Raw genomic sequence first — 15,510 nt, forward strand, 5'->3', positions numbered from 1 at the left:
CGACCTCCGATCATTCCGCCGGGGCCTGAAGACCTGGCTCTTTGAGCTCTCGGGCCCAGGCTGAGGAGAAATTTTTAATTGGGGTTTTAAGTGTACAGGGTCAATTTAATATTTTTTAATTTGGTTTTTTAACTTTTGTATGGTGGATTTTTTAATTCCCTGTAAACCGCCCTGAGTCCTCAGGGAAAGGGCGGTATATAAATGTAACTAAATAAATAAATAAATAAATAAATATTTTTATACAATTTCACATTTGAAGCTGAAAGATATACCCCCAAATATTTAATCTTTTTAACTATTTCAAATCCAGTTAATTCTCCTAAAACCTCCTTTTGTTCTGTAGTCATATTTTTAGACAATATTTTAGTTTTTTGCCTATTCACCTTAAATCCAGAAACATGACCATATTGCAAAATTATTTCCATTAAATCTACGACCGATTGAGTCGGTTGACTTAATATAATAACCAAGTCATCAGAAACGCTCTCAATCTATAATCTTGATTTTTTATTTTAATTCCCTTTATTTTCTTTGAATCATGTATGTTAATCAATAATATTTCCAGTGTTAAAACAAACAGCAATGGCGACAATGGACATCCCTGTCTCGTAATTTTACAAGCTTCTGTTAAACTACCATTAATTATTATTTGAGCTGTTTGTTTGTGATAAATTGATCTAATAGGTTGTAGAAACTTATCACCAAACTCCATCTTCTCTAAAACTTTAAATAAAAATTGCCAATTCAATTGATCGAACGCTTTTTCAGCGTCCAAAAAGATCAAAGCTGCCAGAACTTGATTATTTCTTTCCAAATATTCCAATAAGTTTACAATATGTCTCACATTATTTTTCATTTGCCTACCACTTATAAATCCTGTTTGATCAGTATAAATCATTTGTTGCATGACCTTCATTAATCTATTTGCTAAAATCTGAAGAGCAACCCGGAAGTCTACAAACATGCATTCTTATCTTATCAGACCAAATGCTTTTGAGGTCAACTTTAGGTTGACTGTGATGTAAGATTTACCCATAATTTTAAGTAGACAGAAGAAGAGAATAACAATACATTGTGTAGGAAAGCATTATTACAATGGGTAAATGGCATAATTTATTTATGAAATGGATTTATCTATGAAATTTAGAAGCTACCTAAAGCAACTCTGGGTAAAAAGGTAAAGGTAAAGGTTTCCCTGCATATGCGTGCTAGTTGTTTCCAACTCTAGGGGCCAGTGCTCATCTCCGTTTCAAAGCCGAAGAGCCAGTGCTTGTCCGAGGACGTCTCCGTGGTCATGTGGCCGGCATGACTAGATGCCAAAGGCACACGGAGCGCTCTTACCTTCCCACTGTGGTGGTCCCTATTTTTCTACTTGCATTTTTACGTGCTTTCGAACTGCTATTTTGGCAGAAGCTAGGATGAGTAACAGGCGCTCACTCTGTTACGCGGCACTCGGGATTCGACCCGCCAAACTGCCGACCTTCTGATCGACAAGCTCAGCGTTCTAACCCACTGAGCCACCGCATCCCTCAACTCTGGGTAGCTTAGATTAAAAGTAAGAAAGAATAATAATAATTTTAAAAAACACTAGAAAGAAGGATTCCATGTTCACATTATCCTACTACTGCACAAACACACTATCTCAAACAGAAAATATTACTACTAAAACTCCACAACATCCTATCTAAGGCACAGGACAAGAACCAAGTCCCATCAAGGTGGGAGATACATGGCTGTTACATGGTTATTAAAAAAAATGAACAAATTAGCAGCAAAATTCTATTCGTCATATTTTCTTTTGCATCCTATACAGTTAATTGGAACCCTAAGAACTTACACGTATTCATTCATGCCATTTTTTGAAAATGCTACTTCCTTTTTATTATTGTCACTTCAATGCAACTATACTACTGTTTCTAATCCCACTTCCCTTAAAAACCATTGTGAAACTGATCTGGAATTCCTGCTACCGATGGAAATGCAAAGAATAGCACTATACTGAGGCAAAAGTGAAAGAGGGAACAGTTCCTAATAGGGACAGCACAGAAGGACAGAATGCATGGAAGGTCTGTACAGCACCTTAGGAGAAGGGGTTGAATTTGTTTTACCTACATTTGAGCAAGACTCATCATAAATTCACCCAGTTCCTGGATTTGTGTCAATGTTGCAAGAGCAGATAGGTCTGGGGATAATTCCTAGGGATAATAAATAAAGTGGTATTTAACTAATTGGGTTGTTCTGTGTTTGTCAGTACAGTAATGTACTCTGGTTGGTGGGATATGGGCAATGGCATATTGTTGACTTGCATGGTTCCGACAGATGAAACTCTTTAAATTAAAAGAACTTCGAGGTATTGTTTACCTTAAAGAATCTTTTATTTGAGAAACAGAGTGACGGCACTACATAGTTGAAGCTATTCCCTTCTCCAATTAACAGTCATAAATCACATTCCCCAATTAGCTTGAAGGGCGGGCTTTCTCCCCAGCTCTCCAGCCTGCCAAAACTTTATCAGCTCTGGGCTCAATAACCTTGATTTCCATGGCTGATTGTTGATGTTATGTCTAATTGGACTCTCATTCACATCCCCCCTCCCAGCATCATCTAACTCTAAAAGCAAAAGGGAAAAGATGGCTACATTTCCATCTGTTGTCAAAGCAAGAACATCCGATGTTAGCAGCGTTGACAGTAGTCTGTATAGAATTCCACGAGATAGCTTGGGGTAAAATTGGGCTTTGGTTTCCAAATTAGTCAGTGTATAAATTTAATAAATACAAAAAAGAAATGGTTGCTATAAAAATGGATAAGGATGAGAGACAGATTCTATAAGGGGTATATAGAGAAAAAGATAGCAGGAATGAAGTTGGAAAACAGGCAGCAATAAAGATTGCAATAGGCAGAGAAAAAAGTAATTTTGGATGAAATAAAATATTATTTTGGAAGTGGATGATGAGGGCTAAGCAAGGAGCCTCCAGCACAATAAAGGGAATTATAAAAATAATGAAATAATACGGTAAGTGCTTAAAGTGAGCGAATACTTGAATAAGCGTTTTAGACATTTATATAGGAATGGTAGTTACCTGTCAAAAAGTGCAATGTGAGAATGTTGAAAAATGGAAAGGCTATGTGCGGAGATGATTTAAATGGAAAAAAAAGTTAAAATGCAGTCAGCTTATGAAATGTTTGTGCTTCTTGTTTAATTATGTGTGAAAATTGTGTCTGAGCCTGATAAGTGGAAGAATGCTGCTATTGTTCCTCTATTCAAAAGGAGCAACAGAGAACATGGAGTCAAACACAGAGGTTGGGAGACATTTAAGGAACAAAAGGCAATGTAAGCAGTGGTGGAAACAGGATGGTTTATACAGAAAGAGAAGTATAGAAGCATAGCAAGATATTTGGGGTAAACTAGATCTAGCCATACAATAGTTCCCTTTTCTATCCTTTATTTCTTGCCTTAATTCATTTGGCTTGCTGTTTCTTACTTTTTTCTGTGCTTTGCCTAATAATGCTTATCCCCAAAGAAAATAGTGTGACATGTACATATGCATAGCAACACTATGTTGATCTATACTTTCTTATGTGGTTTCCTAAATGAACTGGTTTCTTTCACAAATAATACTTCCATTTTATGAAAACTGGACAGAGAAAAAAATGTGAGAGAGTTCCATGTCAAAAATAGCACAGTAAAGTATTGAAGAGTGACTCTAGACCTCACCTTCATACTTAAGGCTGAATTCAAGGCATACTTTGCTACTTGAAATGATTGCGTAGATCAAAATACATTTGAAATACAATCAAAATACATACAATCCAGGGAGGTATGTTGTCTCCCTGGAGAAAAAATCAAAGATGTGGCTGAGAACCTAACCAAAATAATTAGGCCTACTGATTACCACCCTTTCCTCCTCCTCCACAAAGAACCTGAGTACAACAGTGAGAGATTACAAACAACTACTAGGCAATAAAGTTAAGAAGCTAAGAACACAAGTAGTGTTTCATCTGTACTCTCAATGAAAGGCCAACACTTATTGAGGGAAAAAAGAATTCTAGAAATAAACCATTGGCTAAAGGGTTGGTGTCACCAAGAAAACTTTGGCTTCCTGGATCATGGACTGCATTTCCTACACGAAGGACTCATGGCAAGGGATGAACTACACCTCACAAAAACAGGGGAAAATGTAATCGGAAAAAGACTGGCCCAACTCATCAGGAGGGCTTTAAACTAAAATTGAGAGTGGAGGGTGACCAATCTTTAGAATCCCTAGAACCCAAAACCAATCATAAATCACAAGAAAACAAATCAAACAATGAGGTAGGCAGAGATGAGAAAAAAGAAAAATCCAAACAACAATCAGGAGATGCAGGAAACATGCCCACAAACAGGCATAAAAGTCTTAAATGCTTATATACAAATACTCAAAGCTTGAGGAACAAACAGGGCGAACTACAAGCAATAGTACACGAGGGAGGGTATGACATAGTTGGCATTACAGAAACCTGGTGGGACGAAGCCCATAAATGGAATGGACTGATGGATGGATACAAATTGTTCAAAAGAAACAAGTCTACAAAAAGAGGAGGGGGAGTTGCACTATATGTAAGAGAACACTACATATCTACAGAAATGTACATGATCCAAGATAAAATCTCTCCAGAATATATCTGGGTCAATATAAAAGAGAAAAAAAGTGACATCACCATAGGTGTATATTACAGGCCACCCAACCAAATAGATGAACTCTTTGCCAACCAGTTAACAAATGTATGTAGGAAGCATACCACAGTAGTAATGGGAGACTCAATCTATCCAGATATCAACTGGGAGAGAAACTCTGCAGCGAGTGGGAGATTAAACAGATTCCTAACCAATCTAGCCAACAACTATGTCATCCAAAAGTTGGAAGAGGGAACTAGACGCAAAGCTATACTGGACTTAATTCTTTCTAATAGAGAAGAAGTGTTAGAGGGAGTTGAAGTTTCTGGAACCTTTGGTGAAAGTGACCACGTCATACTGGAATTTAATATAGAAATAGAAAACAATTCAGCCAGTGTCTTAAACTTCAAAAGAGCTGACTTTAACAAACTCAGAGAGAACCTAGGAAAGATCCCATGGATGAAAATCCTAAAGGGGAAAACTACTCAAGAAGCATGGGAAACTCTGAAAAATGTGATCATAAAAGCCCAAACCAGTACAATACCACTGAAAAAGAGAGAAAAAAGAAATTCAAGAAGAAACCAGCATGGCTGCACAAAGATCTCTCTCTGACAAACTGAAAGACAAAAAGAACAAATACAAAAAATGGAAAGAGGGGCACATAACTAAGGCCGATTATCAGCAGACAGCCAGAACATGCAAAGATGAAGTCAGGAAAGCAAAGGCTCAGAATAAAGACTTGCAACAGGCTTATCATGGATAATAAAACAAGGTTCTTCCAACATATTAACAACAAGAAAAATTCAAGGAAACTGTAGGTTCACTAAAGAGAGAAGATGGCAAGGAAATATTTATTTATTTATTTATTTATTTAGTTACATTTATATACCGCCCTATTCCCTGAGGACTCAGGGCGGTTTACAGGGGATTAAAAAATCCACCATACAAAAGTTAAAAAACCAAATTAAAAAATATTAAATTGACCCTGTATACTTAAAACCCCAATTAAAAATTTCTCCTCAGCCTGGGCAACAGGGAGAAAGCAGAGCTGCTTAACTCATACTTTGCATCAGTCTTTACACAAAAAGAAACTAGCCCAACATACCAAAAAAACCACTGCAAAAGACAAATTAGAAACAAAAAATAAAATAAGCAAGAAAATGGTAAGAGAACACCTATCTGACTTTGACGAATATAAATCACCAGGGCCTGACAGATTACATCCCAGAGTTCTGAAAGACTGGCAGATGTTATCCCAGAACAATTGCACCATATATTTCAATCCTGGAGCACTGGGAAAGTACCTGAGGATTTGAAAAGGGCTGATGTGGTTCCCATCTTCAAGAAAGGGGAAAAAACAGACCCATGAAACTACAGACCAATCAGTTTAACATCAACACCTGGGAAGATCCTAGAAAAGATAATAAAAAAACAGATCTGTGAACAACTAGAAACAAAGTTATAATTAGTAGCCAGCATGGGTTTGTTAAAAACAGATCATGCCAAACCAATCTTATTTCGTTCTTCAACAAAGTGAATAGACCAGCAAAATACTGTGGACATAGTATACTTAGACTTCAGTAAGGCATTTGATAAAGTAGACCACAACCTACTCCTTGGTGAGCTAGAAAAAAGTGGAATAGACAACATCACCACCAGTTGGATCTGTAGCTGGCTGGCAAACCATACTCAAAGAGTAGTCCTCAATGGCACTACATACACATGGAGAGAAGTAAGCAGCGGGGTACCACAAGGTTCTGTCTTAGGCCCAGTACTCTTCAATATCTTCATAAATTACTTAGATGAGGGAATTGAAGGGGAACTCATCAAATTTGCAGATGACATCAAACTGACAGGAGTAGCCAACACTCCAGAAGACAAACTTAGGATACAAAAATATCTTGACATACTTGAAGAATGGGCCCTATCCAACAAAATGAGTTCCAATGTGGAGAAAAGCAAAGTTTTTCATTTAGATAGGAAAAATTAAAGATACAAGTATAGATTGGGCAAGACCTGGCTTAAAAACAGTAACTGTGAGAGGGTTCTTAGAGTCTTAGTGGACAATCACTTAACCATGAGCCAGCAGTGTGCAGCAGCAGCCAAAAGCTAATACAATCCTGGGTTGTATAAACATAGGCATAGAATCAAGATCATGCGAAGTATTAGTACCACTTTATAAAATCCTAGTAAGACCACACCTGGAATACTGCAGCCAATTTTGGTCACCATATAAAAAAAAGATGTTGAGAGTTTGAAAAAAATTCAGAGAAGAGCAACTAAGATGATAAAAGGCCTGGAGACTAAAACATACAAAGAACAGCTGCAGGACTGTTCTAAAGAACAGAAGAAATAGGGGAGACATGATAGCAATATTCTAGTATTTGAGAGGCTGCCTCAAAGAAGAGGGGGTCACATTATTCACCAAAGCACCAGAGGGCCGGACAAGAAACAATGGTTGGAAACTGATCAAAGAGAGAATTAAGGAGAAACTTCCTGACAGTGAGGACAATTAACTAGTGGAATAGCTTACCCCCAGAAATCGTGGGCACTCCACCACTGGAGATATTTAAAAAGAGGCCAGACAGTCACTTGTATGAGATGGTATAGGTTCTCCTGCTTGAGTAGGGGGCTGGACTAGAAGACCTCCAAAGACTCTTCCGGCTCTATTCTATTCTAAAAATTGTTTTTTTTAAGTCAGAGAATAGAGTCATTTCAAATCCATTCCCAAGAATGAATTCAGAGCACTAGATCTCTCTGCCCATTCTTATTTTTTCTTGGGGCATGGACAGCAATGGACAATTGATAATAAAGAAAAAATAATAATGTAGAAAGAATACAGGGCAAAGATGGACTGTGGGGGAGGGCTCCAATGGCTTTCTGGTAGAAAGCCTTTGAGAATTTCAAAAAGGTCTTGAATATCATCCTGTCATTTCAAAGTCCATTGCTCAGTCTACTTTAGATCGTGTCCCTATTTGATCTGCTGGGCATGATTTTTCCCTCCCTTGTTATTACATAAAGAACAAACAGTACCATCACAGTAGCTGCTAGAAGAAGGGCTATGTTAATTAAAGGGTCTATAAAAAGACAAAAGTCGACTCCATAAAATGGGATTTGACGTGGGATATGTTGCAGAAAGGCCTCCCATCCTCAAGAGACTAACACATTGCATACAAGGGGGATTAATAGCTCTCGATTCTTCTTCTCAGTGGGAACCGCTTGGTATTCCGCTATTGCCACCCCCTTTTATTTCCGCCCCAGTTTTTAGCAGCAATTATGGAGAGATAAGGTGGGTGCTACTCAGATAATCTATGCAGAGCAGATTCCAGTTTGACTGTATACAGCTTGAATGAAAAACGTTTAAAATGTTCTCCTTTGCAAAGCATTAACCTGCTCCCTGAAACTGTTGATGAGAAAGGATGTGCTTTGCATGATGAGCAAAGGGGGGTGGTGGGAGAAATTTTGCTTGAGCTGTGGGACCTCCAGCAGCACACACTTAACAAACTGTGTGAAATCTTTCCCAGGACAAAAGCCTTGAGAGTAGTTGAAGGTCAGTGTAAGCGGAGGAACAGAATTTCCTTGGCGGTCTTCCTGTGTTTATTGTTCGACCACATTGATGGACTGAAAGCCCATACAGTGCCTCAAGAGAAAACTTATGTTTTCAAGACTATCGTTCTCACCTTAGCTGAGTTTGGTTTGCAGCTCTAGAACTCATGATGATGATCTCCTGAACTTTGATGTATTGGCTGGGAGTTTTGGAAAAACATTTCTAAGATGAGTGAGGAGTGAAGTAAAGAGTGAAGGGCCAGTGAAGAGAGGGACCAGGGGGAAAATGATAGCCATGTTCCAATATTTGAGAGAGCCTCACAGAGAGGAGGGGGTCAATCTATTTTCCAAAGCACCTGAAGGCCAGACAAGGAATAACAGGTGGAAACTGATCAAGGGGAGATTCAACCTGGAAATAAGGAGAATTTTTCTCACAATGAGAATAATCAACCAATGGAACAGATTGTCTTCAGACGTTGTGGGAGCTTCATCACTGGAAGCTTTCAAAAAGAGACTGGACTACCATCTGTTGGAAATGGTGTGGGGTCTCCTCCTTGGGCCAGGGGTTGAACTAGATGACCTACAAGGTCCCTACCAACTCTGTTATTCTATTATTCTAATGACAGTTCTAAGTTTTTTTAACCTTATCATTAAGGATTCTTTGAAGGGTGATACTAAGAACAGTACTTATATATTGAATATAACAAGTGTCAATACTGTCAATACTTTAACAATGTGTGGGATTCTTTCCATCTCCTCTGGCACATTTCATTTTTGAGCTTTTGGCTTCACACCACCTCCACTAAAACCCCTTTCAGACAGCTTGCAGTGTTGCTAGATCTCTTCATTGACCTTTCATGTTTATTTGATCTCCATAGGCTCTTTTGCTGCAAATGCAGTTGTAGAGTTCTCCTCTGTGGCTTCGTCCCTGCTGCTTTATTCCTAATTCCCTAAAACTATAAAGGATCATTTTGTAGTTGTGACACACAGCTAATCACATATGTTATTCAGAGATCAGTTGGCTTTAAAAACACAAATTGTGTATATAAAATGGCAAGCTTCTCCCTTGGGAACTGCTTCAATTTTTTAAACGGTTGTTTTAGCATGGAATAATCTTAATCACATCTCTTTACCTTGTTTTTGACAAAATTTGATTCACAAAAAGGATTATTGGGGCAGAGGATGGGTTAGGTAGAAGCATTTTTAACATCACTGTCTCACAGCTTCAAAGATATATCACACACCCCCAAATACTCGCATTGCAGATGTCTCTCACTAAGAGAGAAAGGAGTGTAAAAGGAGAAAGAATCAGCCTGTGGAAGGAACTGAGATGTCTTGTGCATTTTCAGGTTGTTCTTCATCTCCATGTCTACATGATGGAACCTGCCTCGTTGATAAAATTGGTGATTACAAATGTGCCTGCTTGGCTGGCTATACTGGAAATCGCTGTGAAAGCTGTGAGTATATCACTGTAGCTATGCAAAAGCATTTTCAAAGGTTCTGGGTTTTCATTCATTCAACTCCTGTTTGGCACTCTCAAGTACAATGAAATGGACTTGAAGGCCATGCTTCTACAACAGGATATCAGAAAAGCAGAGTTGGAAGGGACCTTGGAGGTCTTGTAGTCCAACCTCTGCTCAAGCACAAGACCCCTTCATATGGGAAGCTAAAGTGTCATGCAAAGTCTTTAAGAATGTCCCACTTCACAACATCGTATTATTGCATTGAACTTGTCAACAGAGAAGGCCTTTGGTTTGTTCTCCACATAATGGAGTTCTCCCATCATTTCTGATATCTCCAGATGTGTTGAGATAATTTCCAATCTCTTGAGTCAGGACAAAACATCTGACAAAGGAGCTTAAGGCTTGCCAATTTCAATTCTGAGCATTTTTAAAAGAATGTTCTGTTCTGAGCCTATGATGGCTTTCATACATCAAGGATACACTGATTTGAAGAAGATTGAGATAATCTTTTTATATATATATTTTGAAGAAAAATATTTCACAGATTGGATAATACAATTTAATATGTAAATTATCATGATTATTATTTCATTTCCAAAACTCCAAGAAACAGGCCAATTTGTACTTTTGCTATTTTAAATGTGGAGTTATTATATCTCTTTTAAAATTTATTTACATGGATAAAGTTTGAAACTATTTTACTAGCTCTTGATGTACATCATCTATTCATTTAAGAACTGTTCGAAGTTACAACAAAAGTGGCTTATATCTGTCTTCACACTTACAGTACAACTCTACAGAGTCCCTGTGAGTTTTGCATGATCACAACCTGAGCACTTGCCAACTGGCTCATGTTTACAATGGTTGCAGGATCTGGGGGACAAGTGGTCATGATTTGTGACATTCCCAGTTGGCTTCCAACAAGCAAAGTCAATGGGGAAGCTGGCAGGGAAGGTTACCAATCACAATCACATGACTTCTCAGTTAATGACCATGGCAAAACATTGTAAGATTGGATGTTATCGCATGATGCCTTGGTTAATAACTGCAACGCTTAACTCAAAGTTTACAGTCCCAGTTGTGGTTGTAAGTCAAGGGCTATCTGTAAATACCTCATTCCTTATATCTCATGATAATCTGATTTTAAACAAGTCTTGGGCTGGAGAGTTCATCAGATAGAAATTGCCTTTAAATAGAAAAAGATATTATTTTGCAACTCTTTATGTTTTTGTACTGCAAAATAGGACAGATGGCTGTTTCGGGAAGTGATTAAGAACTGAGTCTTACATTTTTAACATTCAGATGCCAGTACAGAATTGGTCCTAAAATATCTATGTACATTTTTATGTGTGTGTGATGATGTTGAGTGACACAGTCATTACCTCTTGAGTTATTTGAATCAGAAATTTCATGCAGTTCTAGAGGAATGGAAGTATACTGACTATGACTGAAAGCTTAGATTACCAGATGACTCCTGAAAAATATGCCACTTAGTATACCTATGTTTTCTCTTGATATCCATGTAGGCATTTCATTGTTGAAATTGTCAAATTTAGTTTAAATATTCTTTTTGGGGGGGAAGTCCAAAGCAGTACACCATCTTTCCGCACTTCCTCACAAACAACAGGAAAACTACAAAGCAGGAAAGAAGGATTGATAAAATATTTCTGCTTTGCATATGAGCAATCTGGAAAGGAGATAAAAATGGGATGGACAAAAAACAGATGCTTTAGATGCACCATTTGTGAGTTAGAGGGAACTTCATGTGCTTTGGTATTGAACTATAGCAGAGGCCTTCTTCTATGATCCAGATAAGTAATGCAGCAATAAAAACAGAATCTTGAAAGCCTGACAAACTTTCTCTTTCCCTCTTCTTATACAGAAGAGAATCAGTATGGGGCAATCTTGAGTTTCTTTCCTACCACCTCTCCTCTTTCAGAGTTAAACTTCTTTTTACGTAAATGTTATTACATTTGTAGTTCAAAGTTATCCTCATATTCCTTTTTGGTGGGTATCTAAGTTCTTACTGAAGAAGAAATACAGAGAGTAAGAAAAATGTAGAGCATGATATGCAATGCTATATAGTTCACTCCAACTTATGGTGAGATTATTTAGATCCAGTCTGGCTTTTTTTGCTGAACTATTTATGCTACCACTACCTCTACTTGGCCATGTTAAGTATTTAGAATACCTTGCTAGGCCCCAAAGATGGGACAAATCTTTTTTCCTGTTTCAGCCTAACCCAAGGCCATCCACAGGCAGTAGTCACAACAGTGACAGCTCATATTTGTGTAAATTTTTGGATTACTAACAAAGAGTTAAAGGGAGACTATAAATATATTTATCATCCAAGCCAACAATAACTGAGTCTACAGCATGGCAAACATACAACATTTAATTAGTGTGGTTATATTTGCATGGACAACCCTTGTTTGGATGGCTTATGGAAGTGGTCTAATAGGTCCTATGCAAAGAATCATATTGGGCCACTCATAAATCTGATTTCCAAAAAGATTAGTATCAGATATAGCACTAGCAATCAGAGAGGGCAATGATGACAATGACTTGACTTGAGCCACAAACTTTAGAGCAGGAATTGTGGACTTCAACACGGGCTGAGGAATTCTGGGAGTTGAAGTCCACAACTCATAAAAGGGCCAAATTTGAAGAGCCCTGCTTTAGAAGATAGAAAAGCAAGATGTTTAGCTAACAGTAAGAGGAAGGTGCTGTGTTTACATGGATATGCTTCTTCTTGGACTGCCTCAGTTGCTTTGATGTTCACCCCTTCTGACCATCTTAACCAGGGGTTTTCAAACACGGCCCTTTTATGACTTGTGGACTTCAACTCCCAGAATTCCTCAGCCAGCCTGGCTGAGGAATTCTGGGAGTTGAAGTCAAAAAGTCATAAAAGAGCCAAGTTTGAAGACCTCTGATCTTAAGAAAAGAGGGGAAAGGGCTGTTTGTGCCAAATTGATCTGTGGAGTAGAAACATAAGTAGTTATTTTCTACTGCAGGTAAACCATGAATACAAAGGCAAAGCTCTTTGGCAGGCTCCCAAAGTTATTTCCTACAAAAGTTTTATTCCACCCATAAATTTAACACAAGACTGGCAAATAAATACAAATATAAAAATGTAATGGATTCCTCTCTGCTTTATCCTGGAGACCAAAAGAAGAACTCTAATCCCATCCTCTGTGTGATGAGGCTTCTCCCCTTCCCTCACTCCTTTAAAGCTGCGCTGATTTTTGACATGGGACTTAGCATTCTGGTTCAGTGGGTCGTTGTATGGAATTGCTGGCCTTTAAAACAAGGGTCTCTGACCAAGTTTTGCTCTGAGACTTCCTGTCTCCATTGTCCAAAACAAAGCCCAGCAAGCCTCAAGTCCTTGAGTAAACGTTGAGGTCCTGTCTTGAATGGGGAATTCATTGTTTTGATCCCACTTCCATTTCTATACAGTTTCTCAGAAGACCGTTGCTGCCAGCCCTGCAATATTTACTTGGAATCCTAATGAAACGTTCTTTATTGAGCTGGATTCTGGAATTCTGGACCATCATTATTAGAATTAGATTACTAGTAGGAAATAGCCATTATTTTTTAGATGAGCCTTTTATGTAAGGATTCCTTGTTCCTACTATCTGACTCCTATGTAAGAAGGCTTTTCTTATAGCTTCTGGCATCAATAAAGGTAGTAAGTCAAAATATGAGGCTGGGAGTTTCTATTTGGGGGCGCTGTCTTTATTAAGGTCTGGTCTAGAAATCAGGAGACTGACCCATTTTAGACATGAAAGGCAGCTGGGTGACTTTGGACCCAGTCTCTCTTTCTCAACCCAACCCAACCCAACCCACCTCCACAGAGTTGTTGTTGTGGGGAAAACAGGAGAAGGAAGGAGTATTATGTATGTTTGCTGTAATGAAGTAATGAAGGCAGGATTAAAAATGCAATAGAAAAGTGCATCTTTATATGGCGAAAAGCTACATTTTGATATTATTGTTTGATTTAAATTATTGAATCCACAGTTGTTCAACATATAGTCTTAGTATATGGCCAGATATCTAAAAAATTAAATGTTTTGAAATGTGAATAACATTTAAATTGTGTAGTAGGCTATGAGCTCTTTTGCAATCTTTTCAAGAAAAAGCTTCAGTTGCTAAAGATTCTTTGAAACTTTAAGGACAACACTTTTTCATACAACATTTTCTTTCTCAAGCACACTTTTTAGAATTACATAGTTCATTATAAGACATCATTCTATCCATAAAACAAAACAATAGGTAGAGGATCCAGCATTAAAAACAAATTCAGTGTAGACCACCAACCTCTCTAAATCAGTATGCTTATTTAAGATTTATGACTTTTTCGTCTTGTCTAAGTTGTATCATGATCTATGGCGTATTCTCTTGTATGAGATGTAAACAGTAAAAGTATTATGGATTAACTCAAAGATAAAAATCCCAGTGTACATGTTTAAAACAGAATTGCTCAGAATTCATAGAAAACTGACGGATGAGGGTGTGCCAGCAAAGAATTTAGATTTTTTTTCCAACTTTGAAATATCTCCCTCAGAGCTGAATTGCATGCCCCTTTAAGTGGAACTACCCAAATGTTCTGCAAACAGAGCAAGAAGGTAGCGTTAAAACAAAAAGGGATGTAGAAGCTGCCATGGGTAGAGATAGATCTTCGGCAATGTGTAGAGATTGGTAGTGACTCTTAGGAAATTCAGATGAGGAATGTTCCCAATCCTATGTGGAATATTGAGGGTTGTCTGAAATCTGCACAAGAAACTCAGAGATGCCTAGTCCTCATTATCTGTCAATTTCAGAAAATGGACTGGGATTGACTTTTAGATCACAAACTCAAATGCCTGCCTGTGTTGATATCAGTACTTTTCTCCTGGAAAGCATCTGCTGTAAAATATCTATATGGGCAGTGGTGAGGTTCTAATACCTGAACAACCAGTTCTCTTATTGGATGCAGGCCTGGACCTCCGAGGCCTAGAACATACTTCTGGAAATGGCATCCATGCACTTCCGGCAGGCTGTTCTAGGCCTGGAAGCCCTCCAAAGCCTGGAATGGTCTTCCGGAAGTGATATCCATGCGTTTCTGGCAGGCCATTCTAGGCCTGGGAGGCCTCCTCCAGACCTCCAAGGCCTAGACTGGACTTCCAGAAGTACTGTGCATTAAGCCGGTTCTCCGAACTCAGCAAAATTTAGCTACCAGTTCAGCCAAACTGGTGCAAACTGGCTGAATCCCACTACTATATATATATATCTTGAAGAACATTCAGAAGCTACAGCTGGTGTAGAGTGCAACAGCATGGACAACTTTTGGGTCTCTAGAGTGGCCCATGTTAAACCATTGTTCCCAGAGCTTCATTGGTTGCCAGTTTGTTTTCAGGTCCAATTCAATGTGTTGGTTATCACCTATAAAGCCCCTCATGATATGGGTCCGGGTTACTCGAGGAATTGTCTCATCCGACTGGAATTCCCCCCCCCCATCTCTGCCAGCAGAGGAGGCATGCTGCAAGCCCCTTTGGCCAGGGAATTCTGGCTGGTGAGGTCCAGGAGAAGAGCCTTCTCTGACATCGCTCCTGCCCTTTGGAACATCTTGCCCCCTGGAGTGAGGTTGGCTCCAATCCTCCCAACCTTCCACAAGAGCTTGAAGACCTGGATTTGCCAGTTGGCCTCAGGTTCCAATGGAGGGGTTTTACATTGAGGATGGTTGGTAGATTAATATATTAATAACAGATCCCAACTCCACTCCTGTTCATTCTACTCCCTCCCTACTCATCTCTTAGTTACAGCTGATAGTTTGTATTTTTATAGTATTTTATTCTTATTATATACATGTTT

General features: G+C 38.6%; 1 protein-coding gene across 1 annotated transcript in view; it reads left to right on the forward strand.

Moving 5' to 3' along the window:
• Positions 1–15,510, forward strand: part of PAMR1 (peptidase domain containing associated with muscle regeneration 1) — a 61,451-nt gene that overhangs the window by 16,202 nt on the left and 29,739 nt on the right. Inside the window, exon 5 of the mRNA XM_083356403.1 lies at positions 9,547–9,654. Within this exon, the coding sequence (XP_083212529.1) occupies positions 9,547–9,654 (108 nt within the window). The remainder of the gene's footprint in view (positions 1–9,546; positions 9,655–15,510) is intronic.

This window comes from Vipera ursinii (genome assembly GCF_947247035.1).
Source record: "Vipera ursinii genome assembly, chromosome: 1".
Taxonomy (NCBI): domain Eukaryota; kingdom Metazoa; phylum Chordata; class Lepidosauria; order Squamata; family Viperidae; genus Vipera; species Vipera ursinii.